This window comes from Bacillus rossius, chromosome 3 (assembly GCF_032445375.1).
Source record: "Bacillus rossius redtenbacheri isolate Brsri chromosome 3, Brsri_v3, whole genome shotgun sequence".
NCBI classification, from domain to species: Eukaryota; Metazoa; Arthropoda; class Insecta; order Phasmatodea; family Bacillidae; genus Bacillus; species Bacillus rossius.
Genome location: NC_086332.1, coordinates 104776130 through 104801353, shown reverse-complemented (window position 1 = coordinate 104801353; position 25224 = coordinate 104776130). Strand labels below are relative to the sequence as shown.

Here is a 25224-nt window from a genome sequence, read left to right as displayed (position 1 = left end):
AAAGTTACTTATTGTTTTGTTTAGGGTGTAAATGTTATGTTGTATATTTATTATTTTTGAAGCAAATTCCATTAAAAAATAAATAGAGACATTAAGCTATATCTTAGTACAATAAATGATATTGCTGTTCAGTACTTCTCTAACTGTGGAATTTATTTTATTCTCAATTTAAAATCACCATATAAAATAGTTTCATGATATTGATGTTATTCAGTTTTATTTGAATAACTATATTGTTTTCTCCTGTATGTATTACAGTACATTGGCCTACCATAAAACACACAGTGTGGTATTGTTTATACTTTATTTAATCATAGCTCTCTAGTCAATAATAATTAAATCATATGAGAGCAATATTAACAGTACAGACACGTCTAAGAAAATATAGTTATGGTACAGCGTAAAAAATAAAAAAATAAATATAAAAAGAGCACGTGTAACTCAGTACACGTAATTAAGTGAAACTTCCTTGGGAATTCAAACCTCGACTTGTAAGTGCTTTCTTTATATAACTCTTTGGCGTCAGAAACGTTTAAAAAAAAATGGTTCGTGAAAATGTTGCATTTAAATTCTGCCTTGAAATTGTAACTAAAATATAAGTGAAATTTTACTCTCATCATGCCCAAAGAAGTTTCACTTCAAAAATGTGTAATTTAACATATTAGAAACATATCATTTCTATTTTCTTTCTTTTCCATTTAACGAGACTGAGCCACAACAATGCTGTTTATATTACAGACATGTCAAAGGTTTGCCATCTATAAAATATATACATCTATTGAACATATATACATCTATGGGACATTTATAAATCTATGAGAGGGCCATATTTTGAACGTAACAGCAAAACACTAAATACTAAACACAGCTGATACCTCACATCTAGCTTCTTGACAGATGCTGTCACTTATTATTTTCAATGTTTCTCATTGGATTGTTAAAATGAATTTTCATAGATTTAGATTTATTTTCATTTTGTTGACATGACAACGTCTAATAAATCGATGAACGCCGGCTACACGCACGAAAAAGTGTCCCGTAATGCACATTGTCCCACTACGATGTGTCCTGTTACGCTCATTGTACGCTTGCGCCGCATCTCTCTTCCACTCGATTGGAACAACCATCGATTTGACTTTTCAATCATGTTTTCGTCGTTTGAATTATTAATATTATGTAATTTAACGATCATCCACCGATTTTCAGCACAATCTGTACGGTTATTTAAAAGTAATGTTGAATTTTCAAATAGGTTTTTGTACAAACAATGGTGTTTTACAGTTACCAGTTACACATAATAATTCAAATTACACCCAGGATCTTTTGCATAATGTTTTAAAAAATATTGTAACACATTATAAATACGTTTGGTGTATTCGGGATGTGTATTTGTTATAAAATCGTATTATAAAAACAAAATAATATTATTCCCCTACGGTGTTTCCATCTATGGTGACGGACGCGAACCGAACGAATCGAGCAATCTATCCTCTTCCACGGCAACCAGGCACTCGTTAATACACAGTGTCCTTTGTTTATCGCGAGGGGCGTTATTATTAATGAATTATAAATAAAATTTTGTGTCCGGGGCCACAATTGCATATCATTTTGAGCACTGGAAGACATAAAAACGTAAAATATTCTCGACAAATTTTAATCTGCGGTTTTCATTGTTTATTACAACAACAATTTCGGCAATAAAGGTTAATTATTCTTGCATTTTAAAAATCTGATAACTAGTACAATTTCAAGTATTTATTCTTTTATTTTTAAAAAAAGTAGCATCTGTCGGCGAGTGCAGTAATAATAGGTTATGTTACAAATGACTAAACAATTATGGTGATTCATATAAATGATGATAGATATTTGATTACAGTTTACTTATATGAAAACTTGTTCATAATTATATTTAAACTTTATAGCTAAATGCCAGTTTTTAAAATTAATTACAAGTCATCTACATGTGAACTGTTTCGTCGACTGTTTATAAAGTGAAGTGAAAAGTTAATGGTTTTCATTGCTTATTACAACAACAATTACGGCAATAAAGGTTAATTATTCTTGCATTTTAAAAATCTGATTACTAGTATAATTTCAAGTATTTATTCTTTTATTATTAAAATAAAAATGAGTCAATTTTATTCATAAAAGTATGCAATCATTTCATCAATGTTTTGATATGACGTCACAAACTATCGTCCGTAAACCGACTTTACAGACAACCAATTTTTTTTAATGTGTGTTTGGATCTGTGAGCTGCAAGATGTACTCAGTGGAATGACAAAACAGAGGATTGCCACATGCATTAATACTAATTTGGCACTATAACAAAATCATTTCAATGAAATTGATGATGTAATATGTGGACACTGATAAGAATTTGCATGAAGTGGTGACAAAAAATATGATATATGGACCTTGCAGAACATGAATTGAAATTCACCATGCATGATACATGGAAATGCACTAAACGATGTCCTTGAGCATTAGTATCCAACACAGTTATAGAAAAAAATTGATATCCTTTAAACAGAAGAAGATCAACAGAAGATGGCGATAAATTAGCAAACATACAAATGAAAAATGGTGATGCCAAAGTAGATAACTGATGGTTTGTTCCACACATTCGCCTTTGCTATCAAAAACATATAAAGTGCACATAAACGTGGAATACTGTAACTCCATTAAATTGATCAAATACATTTGTAAGTACATGAATAAAGGCAGCAACATGGCATTTTTTGGTGTGTAACCAGAAAGAAGAGACAGAAATGTGTTAATACTTATTGACGAAATCACACAGTATCAGATTGGAAGATACATAAATCCCATACATGAAAGAAGTCCAGCTGTTGTTCATTTAGCAGTACATATAGAATATGGATAATGCGTTTATTTCACAGCTACAAATGTGCAACAAATAGCCCTGAATCCATCGACTACAACGTTAATTGCTCTTCAAATTATGTCAAAATTATGTATTTTCATAAACTATGCTGTATTTGGAAGTGCCTACGTATTACACATAGAATGCGAATAGGAAATCATTTGAATGATGCATATGAGGAGACGAGTTGAGAGACAACCTGGCATATTCAAAGAAACTACTATAGACAGCCAGTACACCATACATCCCAATTAAGTTGAATGCTTCTTTCTTCGCATGCTGTTGGTAAATAAGCCCGGTCCAACGTCTTTCCAGAAATTGGGAATTGTCAACTATGTTACACATGCCACTTTCCGCAGTGCATGTCCTGCTCTGAATTTATTGGAGAAAGACTGACACTGGGAAGTATGTATTAATGACGCGTGCAACACGTCACATCCAAATCAAATTTGTGTCTTGTTTGCAATCATATTAACCGCCTGCTCTCTTTCATCTCCAACAGAGTTACGGGAGAACTATAAATCGCACATGGCCAAAGATATTTTCTGTTGTATATGCGACGAAAATTCAAATATGAACACGGATTTTACAGCAGAAATCTAAATCAAAGTGTTGATATAATGATTGAAGATTTTTGCATGCAAAACTCGAACAAAGTTCTCAATCAATTGGAAATGCCATTACCGAATCAATGTGCTGCTGCTTTGTTCGATGTAAAATTATGTTGTGAACCAAATTACAACATAGGTGATATTTTGTTGTATGTGCAATCAAATGTTACTTAACTAACGCTTGTGCAAAAATGCATTTACAATCAAATAATGAAAACTGACAGTAACCGGATTGGAGAAATCGTCTTCTTAGATACGCCAGGAGAAACTGCGAAAACATTCCTAATAAGTTTGAGTCTGACAGCAATTCCTTCAAATAATCACATAGGTAGCATTATTGCATCATCTGGAATAGCTGCAACAAATACAATTTACCTGGCTGCCGTTAACAACGGAAACTCGTGAATAACTAGGGTTTAAATATGTAAATATGAGCTCATACAATCATTAATTTGAGAATACAGAATTTTAAAAAAGGATTAACTTTTTTGTAAAATAGATTGCAATGGATTTCACTGTATTTTGCAGTTCGCAAAAATTTTCTGGATCAATTTGTAGAGTAGCGGGTTGTGGAAAATACGGCAAGTAGAAACTGAAACGAAAGGTTAGTTGTTTGGTTGGTTAGGTTGAGTTAGGTTAGTTGCATAATTAAAAAACAATTATTTCATAATATAAATACTTTAACCTTTTCCATGGTAGCTGAATTGACTTAACAAAACTTTAAATTTAGTATTATTTGTTTAATTTTCCAGAAGTTACATGACACGAAAATTTTCTTTTGTGAGATTCTAATTCTCATTCTTCCTATTCAAATTCAATATTGATGTTCGTGAATAATTTTATATTCATATTCGTATTTTATTCTAGCTAAAAAACTGATATTTGCACAGGCCTAATTAAGACTCAATATTACATATACTTAAATTATAATTTTATAATAAGAAAAACATGGGTAAAATTGTTGATACTATAATAACCCAATATATCACAAATATCAATATTTTAAAGCCAATAATCTCAAGTGGGGGAAAAGGAAAAAAAAAAAGGGGGGGGGGGGACACTTCGAGACTTGAAATGGCCACCTCCGCATGACATAGTTTCATTCTGGACTGTGTGCAACCCCTCCCTTTATTTGCTTCTCCTTCCCTCCCTTCCTGAAGCGATTCCCTTCCCCTCTGCTCAGGGGTGCTTGGCCGTTTCTAGTCATAATTTAAGAGATCAGTATTGTAAATTATTCTTGTTCGTCGAGCTCTTGATTGAGTATGTTGTAGGCTTAAGGGTAGGCTACAATTCGGGGAATACCTGTTGTGTGGGCAACACACAGAGTAAGTTGCGATCATGATGATATGATTATGTATAGTTAAATTATTGTTGTCTAGTAAGCCCTTAGAAATTTTGATGCAGATTCTGTCAGTGTTTTCGCATATTGAAATGACAGGGCTTGTGGCCTTGGAGCCAAGTGTATAACATGCCTTGTAGCTTTGACAAATTTTGCTGTAAGATGAACAGAGTTGTGAATAAAGCATGAAGATTAATCTGGTACTTGAATGGTCCTGCAATTGACAAGGTTTGTGTATGGCTTTAACTTTGACATACATGTTTAGCAGCAGGTGTAGAGGTCAATTATTTGTTAGTGCCTGGACCTCACAGAGCTTAAGTAACAGAGACATATTGGAGCCTGTGCTAATCTATCTTCATGTTGTACACCCCTGAGGAAGTTGCAGGGCTCAGGTTAACGCCGGTCACAGTTGTGAGAGCGGAGGTGTATACTCAACAGTTTGTGCAACAAAGTTGCAGTGGGTATCAATTCGAATGGTTGTTATTACCAGAGTTCTTATGTAATGTTACTATGCAGAGGTTACTGGAATTTTCTTATGGTTTCCCAATAAAGCAGTCAAGTGGATAGCGCATGTTAGCATTGTTAAATGGTGCCAGGTATTGGAACGTCACAAAAGTTGTTGATCGTACGAAAGACGAGGCAAAGCAGTTGGATTGTTTGTTTGGCCTTCCACTTGGCCCTAGTCTTTGTGTAGCATCACTTTAGGGTTTGTTGTGTTTGCAAATAAATTGTTTTGATTTGAAATAAGGGAATGACATGTAAGAAATGAGCAAACAGCATTAACAAACTGTAATACTGGAATATTATTTATAGTGTTAAAAGGCAGCTGCTAATGTGAATCTTTACTGTAATTTAGTCTTGGAATTTTGCTCTGTACAATCAGATTAATGTGGAATATTTATTTATATTTTGTAACTTTCTTTGAGATAGCCAAATATTATTGTATAGTATGTGAATGACACAGAAGTTTTCAATTGAGTGCTGTCGGAACGAGCTCCAGCCTATGCATTCATGTTATGAGAGAGTATTAACTATAATTTAATTTTATAAAGAAAATCTTTATACGTGTTGTTTTGAGAAAAGAAAGTATGTATAAGCTTAATGGCTCATTATTTTCAGATTAATGAAATAACCATGTTTTCTTTTTTTTAAAACCGCATGGGAATGACACTTAACATTTAACATCCTTCATTTGTAGAGTAAAAGTTAGTAGTAACCAGAGTTGCGTTCTAATTTTTCAGTATCGATATTAATATTAAATTAATCCATCGATAAATCAAAAGACTGATATATTGATACAAGGAAAAATTTTTGTCATCCCTATTTGTGGCATTTCAAACAGTGGGAGGCAACTCAAATAGCCTGTTATGTACCCAGGTAGTGTTTAAAATCAGTACGATTGATAGTGCTATTATTCTGAACTCCAATTTGATTTGAAAATTCATAGAAAGTACTAACATTTCATATTAATTATCAACTGAAGTGTTTATTATGGAACTAAATATATATATATTAAATTATAAATGTTAGTACAAACTTAATAATTATTATTTAATATTATTGTTTGTTAAGTGTGGGTTTTCTAAAGGTAATATTGACGTCGATCAGGACTACGCCCTCCCTAAGCCCGATGTGCCCCACGCCGCTGCCCACACCCTCTCCTCCCACCGACACCCTCTATTTCAAACCTCCCGCCAATAAGTGCGTGTGTGCGTGTGTTCGGTCGCCCTGTGCGAACCCTTTCGGCACCACCCTAACTTGAGCAGTGGAGACTTCAACTTTTTAAATAATGTAGTTAATAATTAAATAACTGTAATACATACTACTTAAGCCTAAATTAACATGTACTGTTTAAAGGATTTAAATATGTTATGTTTAATTGTTCTGTTATATCAGTCTACTAAATGGTAAATTCAGCCATGACACCCATGGCCCGGGCAGTCTCTTCCGTTTGCCGTGCGGGGTAGGACGTATCTCAGCACCTCGTCGACTTCAACTATTGCCCTCAACTGATCCGTTATCATCCACTGTTGTAATTATTTTTAACCTTTTTTTTTGTTAACCTTCGAGGCCTACCCCGCTGGCAGACTGTGAAACTTAAATAATTAAAGCTCCCCCGGAGTGTTTAGTATTATTTGGCAAGCTTGCACTTTCAGGGCCAGTCCACGCGCGTATTGGTCAGCATGAAAGCTGGACTACTTGCTGTTTTTTGTACGCATTGTCAGTGTACGTGTCAGCGGCCATAAAACTTAATATTCACCCGACTCGTTGCATTCAATTCTCGACCACGAGCTTTCCAGAGACAGAGATGTTTGCGGCACCTCAAGACCCCACAAGCAGTCGTCTTCGCCGGCAACATAGCGTGCCCGCTACTGAGAGCGGGGCCAGTGAGTTCTAGCATATCCACGCAGGGGGGAAGTCGAGCCTAGCTCCACATGGGTCACGTCACGGCCTAGGGACAGTCGGTAGCCGGGTCCACGTGCCCATCCACGTGGTGGCGCCCAAGGTCTACACGCACGCCGATCCGGACCCCCCCCCCCCCTTTCCCTCACGACATCATTACCATCTTATCACTTCTGTAATAACTGATGAAAATGAAATTATTAGTGTAATTTAGTCCATATTTTAAAAGATGAACTCTTTACAACAAAGGAGGAACAAATTCAGCATTCCTTAATTGTATAGAACACGCTGCAAGTTCAAATTTTGTACTGAACAAGTCCACATATTAATATTAATATTAAGGTTATTATTACATTACATAATAAAATAGTTATCTAGTGCATCCAGTTGAGCTCAAAATGATTTGACGGACAATTTTTTCGATACATTCTACCGTTTAACACTTTCAATCACGTTACTTCATTTGTAGATTCATAGATAGCAGTGAAGTCTGATATTGTATGTGGGTACTTTCCAGTCTTTCAGTTAAATGGTTCTTGATTTCAAATATGAAAACAACTATTATTCGCATATGTTTCATCACACGCGGAAAAATAAATAAATGTCAACAACCATGAACTATAACACATGACATGGACACTGCTTTGTGATGGCCATTAAAAGAAGTGAAAGCGATAGTTGCAACGGCGTATAAATCAATACTTACGATCAATCTTCCACCATGTGCCACAGTAGCAGCTTATTTGCTGTATGTATCTATGATGAAACCAACGTTGCATGAATGAAAATATGAGTCATTTAATCACTATTTCACGAATATATAATTTTAAAAAATCACGTTTATCATGAAAAAGATTGGATTTTGTGGTATATTGCAGTTTGCGAAAATTTTCTGTATCTATATATTAAGTTGCTGGTTCTGGGAAGTAAGGTGAATAAAAACTGAAGTGAAAGGTATGTTTAGGTTACTTGCATAACAAAACATTTGTTATAAAAATTTTAAAATCTTAACAAAAATGCTATGCATTATTACTGTAGCTGACTTAAACTAACCAACATTTAACTTCAGTATACCGGTACTTGTCTAAGTATGTATTTCTATTTACATTTGTGTTAAAAAATGTTTTTAAAGCAATTCTAATTCTTACTATTAAAATTCAAAGATTATTGTATTCGAGAATAAACTGGTATTTACATTTATATTCCGTTTGAACTAAAAAAAACTGATTTTTGCACAGGACTAACATTTGTTAAGGCTGGTGATATAAATTCCACACTAAAAAATTGTAAAAGTTTAGGAAAACTTTTTATGAAGGCTTATAATCTCTTATTTCTTTACAGCTATCAACTTGCAACTCTCTGTTTGTTTCTGTTTCTAGCCCATCTCTAAAAGAGTAAGAAAAGGGTAATTTTAACAGTAAAAATGCTGAGCATATCTCTCAAGCCGATAAACCTGAAGATGTGATACATAAAATTCTTTATCCAAAAGGGTTGGAAAGGGGTAAAAATTCTCAAAATCTTACTTGAGAAGGTATAATTGCAGTTGATCATGTGACCAAACATTATGTTACTGAAAAGTTAAGCTAAACTGTGCAAAAATAAATTTTTTAATGCACTTATAATTCATAATAACACTGATGCAATCTGACTATCAGTATGGTGTACATATATTGGATGTATATTTATTTTGCCTTGTGAACGAAAACATATTTAGCCAAGATATTTTATGCTTCTCAGAATATTTTCCAAAAAAGTAATAATTACTTAAGTAATTTAGTTTGTTTATAGTTCTTTATAAATTGGATGTCCTTGTATGTCCACACTTAAAAACAGCCATTCTAGACAGTAAAACCCACCTAAAAACTATTTCTGACACTACCTACTTTGGCATGTAACAAGCGAGGGGAGAACTCACCATTCATCTCCTTCATGGCCTTGATGAAGTCCTGTGGGTCCTTGAAGCTGACGAATCCAAAGCCTTTGGTCTTATTGGTGCGTTTGTCCCGCACCACCTTCGCCTTCATGAAGGACGAGTACTTGCTGAACGCCCGTACCAGGATCTCGTCCGTCACGTCGTTGCCCAGGTCGCCGCAGAATATCCTGAAGTCATCTGTTGGCCACACAGCACGAGACCACTACTACTGTGCTCAAACGCCATCACTTCATTGATAATTACATGAGCACATTACGTTATAGTAAATGTGGACCAAAGTGCAACCTAGCTAAACTAACGGCCAAATTTTATAACGGTTTGATCCAAAACACCAGCTCTGCATGTTAGGTAACTTTCAGCTCAATTTTCCTTAATTATAAATAATCTATGTTTGTATCTAAATGTTTAAGAACCAGAGCACTCAGAATATGTTAATTTTTTTAACAAAGTTATATTTTATAAATAGAATACAAAGCCCTAAATATTACCTTTTCTAGTAAAGTAGCAAAAATTATAGTTGTGGAGCCATTTACACATTCAAGGAGTTGGGTGTACTGGTTTGTAAGCGTAATTCGATCATAGTCAATTGTTGTTGAGTGTTTGCTAATTCAAGGCTTGAGTGGGGGTGCACCAATACAAAATTATAAATTAGCAAATACTGCTACAAATATCTAGTTACTTATACTGATTACCAAACAGCAAGTAAAATTATGAACAACCTAAGAAATGTTTTAGGAAATCAAAGCAACAATACTTAAACACATAATGTCAAGTTAAGTTACTTTCTTATTTCATTACTTAAGCCGTTACCTTTATTAAGATAGAATCATTAAATGAACACTAAAAATGGAGTTTCATTTTACACTAACTGAAGTACCTGGTGTTTTCAGGCTTTGCGCAGAGTGAAGAGACTTCTCTTAAGGGAATAAGGATAGTTTTTTTTTTCTCCAGAACCTTTCGTAGACAATCATTTTCCTCTTATTTTGATAAGTGGAAAATTTCACCAAGAGCACATAAAACTGTAGAGATATGTAATGTTATTTTCCTCTTATTTGGAACATCAAGGATAACAAATTTTGTCAAGAAGTAATAAAATTCTGCTTTGAGGAATGGGAACAGAGGATAGGGGTGGTATTTCCTATATAATATTGTCGCGGGTTGAAATTTTGCAGGGTTGTTGAAATCAAATTTAGGGACTTTACTGACGGGACTCTGGGCTGGCTGCTCTGTTCACTCGTCAGCGCAAGTGGCGTGACCATGTAATTGGGGCACGGGGCCGGCGCGGCGCGCTGCGGGCTTGCAGAATTTTGTTTGTTTGTTTGGCCGCGCGCTGGCGCAGCCACGGGCCGCAGTTACTGGGGCGCGCTGTCGTAACAAGCCGCGCGGTGTGGCCTGCACATTGGGGTAGAGGGGGGGTAGTCTTCCCAGATGTTCTAGTTAGTTGTTTAGTAAATTTGACTTCAATAACGGGCTTTTGTTATGGTAGGCGCGGCAGGGCGCGCGAATTTAAGCGCAAGTGAGTGGTGACTCGGGGCTCACTCAGGCGGAGGCTATGCGTCTCACCTGTGGTCACGAGTTGTTAGTTCGTTCGTGATGTAGGAATTCAAGCTTTCGGGCGGAAGCTATGGTCGACGCCAGAGGCCACGAGTCGTTTAATTTAAGTTAGGTCATAATGTAGTCGTCAAGCTTTCGGGCGGAGGCTATGGCCCTCGTCAGGGGTCACGCGTCATAGTTTTTAAAATGTAATGTTCGTTCGGGATTTCAAGGGCAGGAGAGGCCCCTACGTTATTTTTTTAAAGTAATCGATCAAGAAAGGCTTTTCGGAAAATGTGAGTATGGACTTATCTTTGTTTTAATTTTAAGTATTAATTATGATTTGAGGTATTCGGAAGGACTAGGGAAGTGTTTAGTGAAGTTCTCTCATTCTCTCTCTTGTAAGGTCGTTCAATCGTTAAGGAAGTAAAGAGATTATTGTTTTAAATTGTAATCCCGCTATTTAAATGTTCTTTAAAATGATGTTGAGTATTTGACTTTAAGAATAAAATAATTTTAATTAAGTATTATGTTATTTTGCAAAATCTCCTTAGTTCAGCTCTCACCAGACATCCTGTACGGGATGACGAACCTATGATCCTAGGTACAGTAAAGTATTTTATGAAGTTAAGACTAGTTGATGCCAAGCGAGTTGTTTCTATGTAAAGAGCTACGATTCTCGCCCCCCCCCCCCCCCCCCCCTCTGAAGGTGGATCGTGACAGAAATGGCGGTGGCACCGGCTAGGTGCACGTGACAGAAATGGTAGAGTTCGCCGGATAGGTTCTATTTCTGGAGAGAGAGAGGTAGATTTTTATGTTTATTATTAAGTTAGTTTCAGCTTCTGATAGCAGGTTATTAAGAGTTTACTTGAGGAGAGGATTACGGAATTTTAGTCTATAGTGGAGGAAGTCTTTGAGATTTTTTTTTTGACGTAACAGATGTTTATTTGAGGATACTTGTAAGGATAAAGTTTATAGTGATAAGTTGTTTTAAGTCGTTGAATTTATTGTAGATTTATATCGGGGATTATTACGTGAGGAGAATACGTTATAAGTTAAATGCTTATTAGAGATAATGCAAGTGGTTTAATTTAATTGAAGTTCATTTTAAGATTGTAGGTTAAGAGAATTATAATTTAAAATAAAGTTTTTTGTCGTAAATAGGAATTATTTTCAAGAGAAGTTTGTTTTGTTTTCGTGCGCGTAGGAGACGAGACGTACGAATTAAATCAGTCGAGGGAAGGATAAACGTTAGAAAGGAATTAAAGAGAAAACGAGAGTTTATGTAAAAGAGAGTTATAGAATTTATAGTGATGTTTTGTTTTAATTAGAAAAATGTTGAGAGTTGTTTCAGAACGACACGTCAGTGGACGTGGCAGAGTGAACACGTGACGGGGAGGTGCTGAGACCTAGCGGAGAACGGAGGAACCGCAAGCGAGGGTTGGCGCACCTGATGGAATTCGGTGACGTCACGGGCTCATACGGAGACGTGGACAGGCCGTGACCTTGTTTTGATCAGCTGTACGGTAACTTAGCGATAAGAAAATAGACTATTGGTTAAATAAATTTAAATTTAAGTGTGTTTTAGGAGAAGAGGAACTTTCAGTATGTAAGTAATTTAATTTAAGAAGTGTATGATGTATAGGCTAGAAGTGTTTCGTTGTAAGTTGTTTATGTTTTTGTTAGTTAAATTCTACCTCGGTTTTAAAAATATTTTTTTGGGATTTGTAAACATTATTAAGGAGGTACACTATAAAATCGATAAGCATTGAGAAAACTGGGAAGGCTAGATTTTGTGTGTAGAGGGAATTTACTCCAAAAGAACAGAGAGACAAAATTAATGTTTTCATTAGGGCGAGGGACCCTAAGGTGAGGCGTTGTGTCCCTGGGAAGAAAGGGAATTGTAGCGCAGACCATAGGAGATGGGCTGACTACGGAATTAAGGGTCAGGAGAATCCTGAGAGTTGTGAGTAGTTTGGGGCAGGAGTTCCCCATGGTAGTACCGAAGTGGCTATCCTGTATGGGATAGGGTACCATTTCAATGAAGTTTGTTGGTGGGGTTAGAGCCCCCTGTGTAGTGGGCCTATAGCAGATAGGCACTACAGTGAAATTTTTGGTTATTTTGTGAGGTAAATTCCCTGGAGGTTAAGTAAGATTGGATTCAGTTAGGAAGGAGGGAAATGAGAAACATTGCTGTAGAGAGTTAGTGTACTTGCCTAATGTGAAATTGAATTTTACTAAATTAATTTAGGAGAAAGTTTTGTTCGGTAAATAAATAATAATGGAAGATAGCTAGATAATTAATTAATTTTTTTTGAGTAAGGTGTTTTAAGTAATGAAATAAAATAAGGTGAAGTAATTTGAATAATTGGGGAGGAGTTTCTTTAAGAGTTTAGATAATTGTTTTTGAATTTATTGAGATATTCAGCCAGTGAAGTTTGAGTGTGAGAGATACAGTGAGATTTTAAGGAAATCGGTTGTTTATTAATTAGGACAAATGAGATTTTATGATTAAGAGTCAGTAAGCATAGTTAAAATTTACGACATGATATTTGTTGACAGTTTACAGTTATTAAGGAGAAAACAGAGTAATCTATTTATTTTTATTTTAATGGTTTGAAGATAAGATTATGAATTTTTTTTGGAAGTTTCTTTGGCATGTTGGAATAATTTTTTTTGATTTTTAGAATTTACAGAGAAAATTTAATTGATTTACATTAGTTTGGAAGTATGGAGGTTTAGTGTTCGATTAGCCCTAACTTGATGGTCGGATCCCAAAAGAATGCCGTAAAACCGATAGCCAATTGAGAGGAATGCGGTAGGCGCTTGTGTAGAGAGGGGTTGTGGGAAAACTCCTTGGGACTGATGGCAGATCAGGGGCCCTAAATAGTGTGTGATGCTGTAAAACCAGTGCAGAGAAAGCCTGGTATGCTTAAATTTTTGGGCACAGGTTATGTAAACCTGGGGTTCCATGGGATTTAGTCATGTTAGCTGCTGTGAGACATTAAGATTTCCAGGCTCCATAGTAAATTCAATGTAAATTTTTGTTTTCTTAAAATAATAAATTTGTTTTTAATTTTTTTGAGATATTTGATTTGTAACAGTGAATACAGACCCCGAGGAATAAGAGTTGTCATGCTGTGAGAGGAGAAGGTGGTAGGCCTAAAAGGGTACAGGCACCACAGAGGTTATGTGCATTGCATAATTTAAATATAAGGAAACTTGAGAATTTGAAATTTTGTTGTTGGTTTGTACACCCATAAGAAGAGTATAGGCAGAATTTTTATTGTTATGAGATGTCTAATTTAATTGAAAAGAAGAAAGTTTAAAGATGCAAGGTAACATTATTATTGTAATAATTGAAAGAGATTAAGAGGTAGAGAGAAATAGGCAGTTTTTGTTTGTAAGTACTAAAGTTTACATATAGAAATTTAGTAACTAAGAATGAATAATAAGTTAAGTCTAGTGTAAAAGTTTTTTTTAAGTTTGTTAAGTTAAGAGTCACAAGTAAATTTTTTTTTAGAGAGAATGTCTTTGATAGGAAGTATTAGAAACTTATGGGAATTTTAGGGTAACATAAATAATGTAGGTAATGAATAATAAATAGATGGTAGGTCTTAAGTTAGGATTAACATTTGAAGCAGAATTTAATTAAGAAGAAGGAAAATAAATAGGCCTAATGAAAAGAACAAAAAAGGATTTTATGGTAAAGCATTTTTTTTAAGTAATAAACAATGAATAATAATGTTGTTTCAGGGTAATGTGTACTAATAATACAATTTTTTTTTTTGGACCAAAGAACAGGAATTATGTAATTTAAATTAACATGTATTTTTGAAACTGTTACAGATTCCTTAAGATGAGCTGAGCAGCAGTCCAGTTTACAAGATGACAAGAGTTCGAGAGACAAGATACAAGATCACTGAAACAAGAGCCAAGACTGAAGATTCAAGAGAAGAGAAAGCTGGCAGCCATGGACTTACAAGTGGAGATTAATAAGGTCATGTAAAGTTTTATTTTTTTTTATGGAAGACAGTAACTGGAGTTTTTTTTGTTATAAACATTATTTACAGAACTTTTTAGGTTATAGTAATGTAATGGAACTAGTGAGTTGTGGTAGCTGTCAAAAAGAACTAATACCTTAAGTTTAATTTTTAAAGTTAATTTTCTTAATTTACAGAGGGATTAGTAGTTTTTTTAAAACCTTATTTAGGTTGGAATTTAAATACAATAGCTTATTATAAATGTGTACGAACAGTTCAAGTTCACAGTACTGATAGGTAGGTCAGATGATCTTATTGATTTTGATGATTTGTTGTTTTGAGTTGATTTTTAAGTGTTGTGAATTAGACAATGAAATAGTTCTGAAAACTTAAATTATTTCAAGCTAAGAAATAGTAAAGTTAATTGTAACTCAAAGGACACCAGAATTTAATTTTTTTTTGAATTAGTAATGTTTGAAAATTTTATACTTTACAAGAAAGGTTATAAACAAACAGATCGGATGGAACAAGGATGCAGTAAATCACAATTTCATTTAGAATTATTGATTAGCTTTTGAGGTTATGAAGTAAAAGTAATTATAGTTTAAAAGTTTGAATAAAAAAAAAAATGTTTTTTTTTATTTGTTTGAAATAGAAAGTTTAAAAGTTAATTAGTCATGATCTAGGTGGGTGATGGGGTGGGAATTGGCCACTCTTTTTCCCTATAACCTCCCTAACATGGCCTTCTATTACAACTAACAGAAATAAAGAAGAAGAAAAATGAAGAATTATTAGTTAGAATGTTTCTTTCATGAAGATACCTGATGAACTTTTACTGTTTGGAAGAATAGAAGCAAGGTTAGTCAGATATTTTTACTCAGAAGAAGAAGAAGATAAAGCAGTTTTATGACTCGACAAGCCAGAGATTGGTGTTTCCCCTCTGCGCTTCTATTGACTACGTTGTTTACTCTCAGGGGATAGCTGGTTCGGCACCATGGAGAGAGATTGGTGGGCATTGTGGTTGCCCCCAGAAGAAAAGAAGAGTAGAAGAGGTTATGGGTGGGCCATGTGAACTGACCTTCAACCCAGTTACTTCGTGGGGACTATTTGCTGTATAGAGAAGATCAAGACTCAAGAGTTAGGGAAAATCATTGGAGGTCATGTTTCCCTTCCTTAAGTTTTTCCTATCAAATTATTTGCCTGATTAGATTATGCTAAGGGTGGGATACTTTATGTTAGCAGTTGAATTAATTAATTTTATTTTTTTGTGTGTTTGCATCCTTGCCCATCGATTGCAGTTTAGTAGTTAGTTTTGTATTTGTCAGGCGTGATGGTAATGCCTGTTGATGATGTTTCAGAATTGTAATCTGTTCGTGATGAGGATGGCACAACTCCGAAGCAGATGTGGGGAGAAGTTGTGAGCTGCCCTGGAAGCCAGTCCAGTAGCTGTTGGAGTTGAGTGGTGTTTGCTGATGGCCAGCCCAGGGAGCTACTCTTCTCGACAACACTGACTTCGAGGAGTTGCACCAACCTTCACGAGATAAGAGTTTAATTAATTGAAACACTGTAAGGACACTTAATTTTTTTTGAAGAACGAAAGAAGTATGGTAATAAACGGAAACCGAAAAAAAAAAAATAATAATAATTATCAAGAATTTGCACATTGTTTAAGGAATACTGAGAAACTAAGAACAGTAATTTAATTTGTAAAGAGAGCTTCACTAACAGAACAATTTTTTTAGAATTGAGAACTCGAGCCTCTGAAGGTTCCTGTGAGAACAAACCAGATAAAAGTTTTACATTTAATTTTATGAATACTTGTTGTTTTAAAATAAATCTTATGCAGAATCTAGATGTATGTTCAGACAGCAAGGAACTAAGAAAATTATTATTTTTGTGAAATGAGGAATTTATAGTTATGGTTTAATGGAAAAAGACAATTTGTAATTTTGAGGTAGCTCGATGGGGCTCGAGCTCTGTGAGGGGAGGGTTATGTCGCGGGTTGAAATTTTGCAGGGTTGTTGAAATCAAATTTAGGGACTTTACTGACGGGACTCTGGGCTGGCTGCTCTGTTCACTCGTCAGCGCAAGTGGCGTGACCATGTAATTGGGGCACGGGGCCGGCGCGGCGCGCTGCGGGCTTGCAGAATTTTGTTTGTTTGTTTGGCCGCGCGCTGGCGCAGCCACGGGCCGCAGTTACTGGGGCGCGCTGTCGTAACAAGCCGCGCGGTGTGGCCTGCACATTGGGGTAGAGGGGGGGTAGTCTTCCCAGATGTTCTAGTTAGTTGTTTAGTAAATTTGACTTCAATAACGAGCTTTTGTTATGGTAGGCGCGGCAGGGCGCGCGAATTTAAGCGCAAGTGAGTGGTGACTCGGGGCTCACTCAGGCGGAGGCTATGCGTCTCACCTGTGGTCACGAGTTGTTAGTTCGTTCGTGATGTAGGAATTCAAGCTTTCGGGCGGAAGCTATGGTCGACGCCAGAGGCCACGAGTCGTTTAATTTAAGTTAGGTCATAATGTAGTCGTCAAGCTTTCGGGCGGAGGCTATGGCCCTCGTCAGGGGTCACGCGTCATAGTTTTTAAAATGTAATGTTCGTTCGGGATTTCAAGGGCAGGAGAGGCCCCTACGTTATTTTTTTAAAGTAATCGATCAAGAAAGGCTTTTCGGAAAATGTGAGTATGGACTTATCTTTGTTTTAATTTTAAGTATTAATTATGATTTGAGGTATTCGGAAGGACTAGGGAAGTGTTTAGTGAAGTTCTCTCATTCTCTCTCTTGTAAGGTCGTTCAATCGTTAAGGAAGTAAAGAGATTATTGTTTTAAATTGTAATCCCGCTATTTAAATGTTCTTTAAAATGATGTTGAGTATTTGACTTTAAGAATAAAATAATTTTAATTAAGTATTATGTTATTTTGCAAAATCTCCTTAGTTCAGCTCTCACCAGACATCCTGTACGGGATGACGAACCTATGATCCTAGGTACAGTAAAGTATTTTATGAAGTTAAGACTAGTTGATGCCAAGCGAGTTGTTTCTATGTAAAGAGCTACGATTCTCGCCCCCCCCCCCCCCCCCCCCTCTGAAGGTGGATCGTGACAGAAATGGCGGTGGCACCGGCTAGGTGCACGTGACAATATACATGTGCTTCACTATGGCAGTCTACAGGGAGAACACACACAGCTCATTACACATGCCCCTCATCATAGGTACACCACTGCCAAGCTGCCAAGCCACAAATAAAAAAAAAATTTAAAAAAAGGAAAAAAAAATGCAATAGGCATTGCCAGGAGATGAAGAGAGCATCTACAACACAATAGCGAATTTTTAACTTGTAGCATAATAATTCTGCTTTAAGAGTTGCATCACTTTGTATAAGAGACAAAGTAACGGCTTCACTCCCATGCTTCTAAAAAATAATAATAATAAATTATAGAGTTTTTGCCAATAGAGCACCATTCCTCTGTTATTTGATTGGTGTTTTATTGACAAAAACTCTAGCGATCGAGCAAGTCTTTTTGCTTGTGCTTGGGAGGGCACCCTCAAAAGACTTTATTTACATTTGCGATGCATTAAAACACTTAACAAACACAGTAATAAAACACAAAAAAGTCCAAATTGAGTAGAAATATTAACTAATCAACATCCAACCTGAACTACGAGCAACTGATGCAATGGCCGTTGCCTTGGAGACACAGAAGGTAACAACAATGCAAAAGTTAGTTACCACGGGTACAATGATCCAAATCCATCCCACAGGAACTGTGCATTTTTTCGAGATAAAAAGTAGCCTATTTCACTCTCAGGCCCATAAACTATCTCTACGCAAAAAATCATGTCGATCCATTGCTCTGTTGCTGTGTGAAAGAAGGGAACACCAACAAAAGGTTCCGAACATTACCGAGGTGCTTGTCGAGGAAGGCAGACTTCGATATCTCGAATTTGGTGGTATTGCCCGATGTCAACGCAACCTATTGAGGTGTGGCTGAACTGAGTAGAGATCGATTCGGGCGGCGCAGCTGGTAGTAGCATGTAGCTTATGGGACGGACTAAGCCAGCGCTCTGGTGCCCTGGGGAGAAACTACAGTATTGGTTACTGCGGGAGACGCCAGAGGGCAGGCGCTCCGCAGGCGTTCAAACTCCCAGGGGAAAAGATTAGCAAAACTACCGCTAGGTGGCATGAGTATGTACTTCATGTACTACAGTCGTGGCCTTGGGGACAGGCCGACACTGGTCGGGGTTACTGGCCGGTCGAAATTCTGGAGGGGGGGAGGGGTTAAAACTGTGATGCCAGTGGGAAAGGTGGTCTACAAGACTCGTAGACGTGACTATACTTTGGCGAAGATGATTCGCGATCATGCCAAGAAGTGCTCGCGTCAGGCGAGGTCTAGGAACTGTCCGGTCTTGAGAGTTCGCAGGCCATAGCAGTTCTCTTCACGAATTGGGGACGAATTACAGTAGACGTCCGTGTGCCAAGGCGTGAATAATGGGATCGTCATTCTGGGCCATTGAATAGTAGAGGCTGGGAAAATTAGGGGAGACGAGTCTGACAAAGGTTGGATGGGAGTGTAAAAGAGGAGGAACAAGTTAAGTTCATGCAGCAGAGGAATGATTGAAACATTATTTAAGTTAAAAAAAAATTCAAATTTAAAATTGTGCCAAAAAATACTAGTTGGCGGCACAGACCCCTCCAGAAATCTTACCCGGATCTCAGTGGGAGGCGAATCATCAGGCCGACTGTTGCCAATCAAACATTATTCATATTTTCCATATAATTGTGAGGTTATCATTACTGATGGCTAGTACTAAGCAGATACCGATTGTTTACAAGTATGGTTAGGCAGTGGCGAGAAGCTACCCACCTTCCTCCCACTCCTGCAGGGAGTTGTCCTCCCAGGTCTGGCCGCCGGCCATGCGGATTATCTTCTTGCCCTTCTTCTCCTTCTTCTTGCCGCTGGCTGGGGTGCTGGCGGCATCGTCCACCGCCACCGGCCCCACCGTCACCGTGGAGGTCGTCTTCGTCTACCAAGCAAGCACACGTCGAGGTGACGCCCAGCACACAGGCACCAGGCACACTCATCAGCTATCACATTCATGCATACAATAGAGCACATGTTTAACCAAACATTCAGTTTACACCAAATACTGAACTCTACATAATAATTAACACTCACTCCTACACAGTCACAAGCTGATCCATATTCATTAAATAAATTTAAAACAATTTTTTTTTTGAAAAAAACAAAAATAATTTTCAGGAATTATATTTATTTCAAGTACTTTACAAAAGGTTTTACCTTCTTATTACATGAACTACATTAGCTAGTGATATGTTTAGTAAGAAATACTGATAAACACCAATTGTGTTTGTGTCTCTCTGTGTTTATATAATAAATAACACTCCGTATTTCCTTAACTGAACGTCTGATTGTAAACCAGTAATAATTACTGAACATCTGTAGTACTTGGCAGCATTTCACCAGGTGTCCAATCAGGCTTATCTCAACACTTCTGAGATCAACCTTTGAAATACATCGCTTGTAACTTCATACAATTCCATGCAAACAAAGCCAGGTTTAAACCCTGTCAAGTTGGTAGTCAATTAAATAAAAAACAAACAAACTGAACATAAGCATAAGACTTAGTACAAAAATAACATGTGTCCATATATAACCATTTGAAAGTTTCATGTGATTGAAGAAAGCATACCAGTTACTAGGCCAGTAGCAATGCTGAACTTCCCACCTGGTTGAGAGATACTGAAAGTAGATTTTAAGCAGGACTTCAAAAAATGCTCAGTTAAATGTGTACCAATTGTAACTCCAACATGCCAGTGAAATTTAGATGCATATTTCTTCAGAAATAAAACATACTTCACTGGGGAGGGTAACTATTGTCAAATGAATTCAGAGTAACAGAAAACTCCTTTGAAAAAAATGTTAATGTTTAGGTACCTTTTACTTTAAAAATGAAAACATTGCCTCAAATCCTGTAAGCAATTTAACATTACAAAAACTTATAAGTAGTTAAATATAAAGTCAGTTTAGTATCAAATACAAAATTGAAGGCCATTCATATAATATAATAATGAGATTTTACTTAAGGTACTTGATAAAGTAAACTAACTGTCAAATGAATTATAATTTCTTCTGATAATAAGATTTATCCACCACATGACAGCAGCCCAATAGAAAGGAATGTTATAACAGAAATGTTATAAGAATTTCAATTCCATATTGCTTAACCAAACATGGGATTTATGAAAGTTACACATGTTGGGAAATACATACTATGATTGATAGGTTTATATTAAAACATGTGCATGACAATAAAAAAACACGGGACTTCAAAAGTTTGGACTACCTAAATGGGAAACAACTTAAAAGGGTAAAATGTGAACTTGTTTGGCACAAGAATATTTGAACCTGTTAAGCAGAACACTATTTAAAAAAAAAAAACTTCTTAAAAAATTTAAATATCCATTACATTTTACAGAAATCTGTTGCTGCAAAGTTGGCACTATGTCTTGAGATGTTGTTTGGGTTAGTTCTACTTATGGTTAAGAAGAAACCATGATAGATTCGTGTTCAGATCACAACGGGATTAAACTCTGATTTGTCGCAATAGTGGCAGACATTGCAGTACGCCAATCTGTTTTTTGGGTTACTCCCATTTCCCCTACTCATTTATTTTGTCAATGCTCCATTAGCATCTCATCATCTTTCATTGTCTCTAATAGCCCTGGAATTGAAGAGGCTTTTAGTTCAATAAATTTCAAATCATTACTTATGGTTAGGATGGTATCTTGTTTAAATTAACAGGCTTTGAGGTGCGTTTCCTTGACAAGCTAACTGACATACTTGGAATAGCCATTTTAGACTCTAAATAAACCATTTACATAATCAAGTTAGGGCCCTAAACAGTTTTGAGAGTTGGGGTGTAATTTTACATGCAGTCTTAATTTATTAGCACGTCTTTGAATGTATAGTTAAAAAATAATGTGAAAAATGCAGCATGATGAAAATTGGTTATTTATAAACAGTTGATGATATAAAGTAATAGCACTAAAATTAAATGAGTTAGTTAAAAATTAGGATGACAATATACAACCCCTACAAAGATAATAAATTATCGGAAATTGTAGAACCATGCAGGAGAAGCCTATGATTCATGGATCCTTGAAACTTGAGCACACAACAACAGCAGACAAACATTATATGTGCCTGGAAAAAAGCATCACTGCTATCGGATGCTGGAACAGTTGACTAAGTTAAGCTTGTAATATTGACTTCCCAACCAATAGCAGAAATAACCTTAGAACTGGCAAATTCCTTCCTACCCATTCAGAGGTATTTTGTGAGTAAGGGGCAGTGAATATTTCAATGGTCCCGTACCTAAGTAAAAATACATTTTCTCTGGTTTGGATAACGTATACACTGTTGCATGCCCACACCTCAATCAAAGGGCACCAACATCAATAAACTCACTGTAACGTCCTTTGTGCGTACAGGACGGAGTCAGCGCATGGATACTGGCAACAAGCCACATGCCTTGAGAGGAGGGTGAGCGTTGTGCCACTTTTAGGTAATTTATGGCACTTTTTTATTGTTATTTTTTTGGATATTTAAGTAATTATTTTGGAATTATTTAAGGGAATTTTTATTTTAAGATGTTTATATAGTTTTCCCTAGCCTTTCGACTCGGCATCTACCGCATTCTGTCGCCAAGCGGCAGTGTTCTTTTTTTTTTTTTTCAGTGCTGTTCACAGCATTTCCTGTAACCAGTGCAAAAGCACATCACGTCATTCTAACACCCCCTCCCCACTTACCTTCCAGCACCGTGCTTTGCTCGCGCAAAAATCTTTCCCCGTGCCCCGTGCCAAAATCCTCTTCACAACTCAGCAGCATCCTGGCCTGCCCAATTTTAGCCTTCCGCAAACTACTTCTTGTGAAGTTGTGTATCTTTCCCCTTCCGGCCATAATACTCCCATGTTTGACCTGACTCAACCTCTCAAACTACTTTCGGCTCCCTGCGCACTGATACACAAGGTTTCCCGCGTCCCTCGGCTATCGCCGTGATGCCACAGAGTGAATCTTTCATGCCAGATGCAACCACCGTGCTCATCTGAGTTCTCTTGTTGTACATGTGTGAGTGCCGGACGTGAATTAAGATGTAGTCATTCCAAGATGGGATAGTTTCCCAGCTTTTCTTTCTAGTAATTATGTAATTATTTTTCAAGCATATTTTTTTTTTTTTAAATCTTCAAGTGTGTAAAGTAAACCATGTTTCTAAACATGAAAACTAACATGTTCCAACTTATTCTCGTCATGTCCTAATGACATGTTTTCAACCCACATAATTGGTAAGTGGAACTTCAAGTTACTTAACTTTTATATCACCCCTTTTTTGTGACATAACAACCTTGCAACTGTTTTTGTGCTTTTTATATTTGATGTTAATAGGCTTCATTATTTTTGTTGTGTAGTGGGTTCGCGATTTTTAAAAGTTTCAAAATGTTCACGATTTTCAAGTTTTTTAACTCTTTTTTACTACGGTCCTGATGAAGTCCTCTCAATGTGCAGCTTCCAACACAACTCCTGAGCTCCTGTGTTAAGAAAAGCACCTACTTAATTTTTTATTAATATATCAGAGAAGCACTGAAAATTAAGCACTAATAACTTTTCATTGTTTGATAACGTTGATAATTCAATGAATAATTAAAATGCTTATAAAAAAATACTCCAAGATAAAAGACCCGCAAAAATACTATGTATAACATATAAAGTTGTTTCTATAATTATTTATTTAACTTCAAATCCTGGTCATTATAAAGACTCGCTTCACTAAGAAGTTATTTTGTAATAGCACTCTCAAGCATAGGTAGCTTTGCAGTTATTAATTAATTCTTATTTATCACTGTGGTACAGACATATACACTGTTCTTTATCTACCTATCTTTATTACATTTAATATGTACATAATACTTTAGCATAGTAAAATAAACAATAAATTTAAACAATCCGACATGTCTGGAATGTTCATGAGCTATAATGTTTTTGGTAACCTTCAATGTCATGAATAGAGTTTATGTGGGACTCTATAATCACTGAAAGTATTCCACATGTCACAGCATACCAGGCATGCCCTAGCTCAGTGTTGGTGTGTCACCAGACGGGCCAGAGTGGCTCCAAGTCACAAGAAGAGGACACTAGGCTCTTACAGACTGGGCCTGACATCAAGGACGCATCACATGTGAGAACACTGACCAGAAGGAGGTGGCAGTGGCCCGAGCAGCACCAGGGAGGGCTGGAGCTGGTAGCAAAGCCCCACTACCTAGGTACACGAACCAGCCATGGCCCAAATGGTGTCATCCCCTTCCGCACGCATGGCGCCCGCTTCCGATAGAGGAAGAGGAGATAGTGTTCCATGGTTTAGGAACCTCCACGCATAACAACACCCTACTCACCACCGACTGCTAAGTTAAATTAGCCAGCCATGGGTCGAGGGAAGTCGTGCCCTCCTCAGGCTTACACATGCTTCCAGTAAAGGGACGGAGGAAATGGCCGCTTGTTTAGGAAATTACAAACAATCATGAAACACCCATTAAAAATACCCAACTGTTACAGAATTCTAAATTCAATTCATATAAATAAAATAAGTCAGCGAAGTATTGGAGCTTACTGTATTGAAAAATTCTCTGGACAGTCCGGAACAGCTCCGAACTGGCTCTGAGGTTCACTGTCATTCTCGCTCTCTCTGTCAAGGCAGTAATATGCAGAGAAGCCACTAGGGAGTCATGCCCCAGCTTTCACCGAGTACCGTGTTTTCTCGCATAATCGTCGCACATTTTATTCTAAAATCAAGTTTGAAAAGTAGGGGTGCAACGATTATGCGGTAATGTTTTTTTTTGTTAGGTAAAGTTATTCATAAAAGCAAAACCCGTTCATGGAAAGTACGTTTATTTAAAAAAGGTGGCGTATACAATAACACGCCAAACAATTTATATTAAAAATTCATTAAACAAAAATCTTTCTTCAACTTTAAATAGAAAAACAAAATCTGTGACGCGAACGCAAGTCACTTGAATATGTGACGTAAACTAACGCGTAACTGTCGTAGTACACGCTTGCCACGAAAAAGTGCGGGCCATCAAATGTAGTTAACTAGGAACCTGACAGAGAGCACGCATTGCATGCATCAGCGAGATATCTATATTAGACTACGTGCGCGCGCTCTATACGGGAAGCAACATAACCAAACATGAATGATGCCAACTAGCGCTGGCTACATGTTTATAAGCGGTACACCGCGGCAACACAGGCGGTCATATAAAGGAAAAAACGTTGAAAAAGTCTTCAAAAGAAAATTTACACATCAGACAACTTCGTATTTCTGTTAATTAAATAAGTAAGTGGTAATGTCCGAATAAATATTAGGTTTCTACTTTAAAATACATCGTTTTATACGGAAAAGATACCTACACAAAGAGCTCGGAATATAACAGCAGGACCAAAAACAACATGCGAAGTTTACGCGA

The 25224-nt window shown here is 36.6% G+C and overlaps 1 protein-coding gene across 3 annotated transcripts in view; it reads right to left on the bottom strand.

The window, feature by feature from the left end:
- Positions 1 to 25224, bottom strand: part of LOC134531099 (RNA-binding protein 42) — a 143706-nt gene that overhangs the window by 89486 nt on the left and 28996 nt on the right. For all 3 annotated transcript variants that reach the window (XM_063366641.1, XM_063366643.1, XM_063366642.1), the window contains exons 5-6: positions 19550 to 19709; positions 9156 to 9350 (exon numbers count right to left, since the gene is read on the bottom strand). In XM_063366641.1, the coding sequence (XP_063222711.1) occupies positions 9156 to 9350; positions 19550 to 19709 (355 nt within the window). The remainder of the gene's footprint in view (positions 1 to 9155; positions 9351 to 19549; positions 19710 to 25224) is intronic.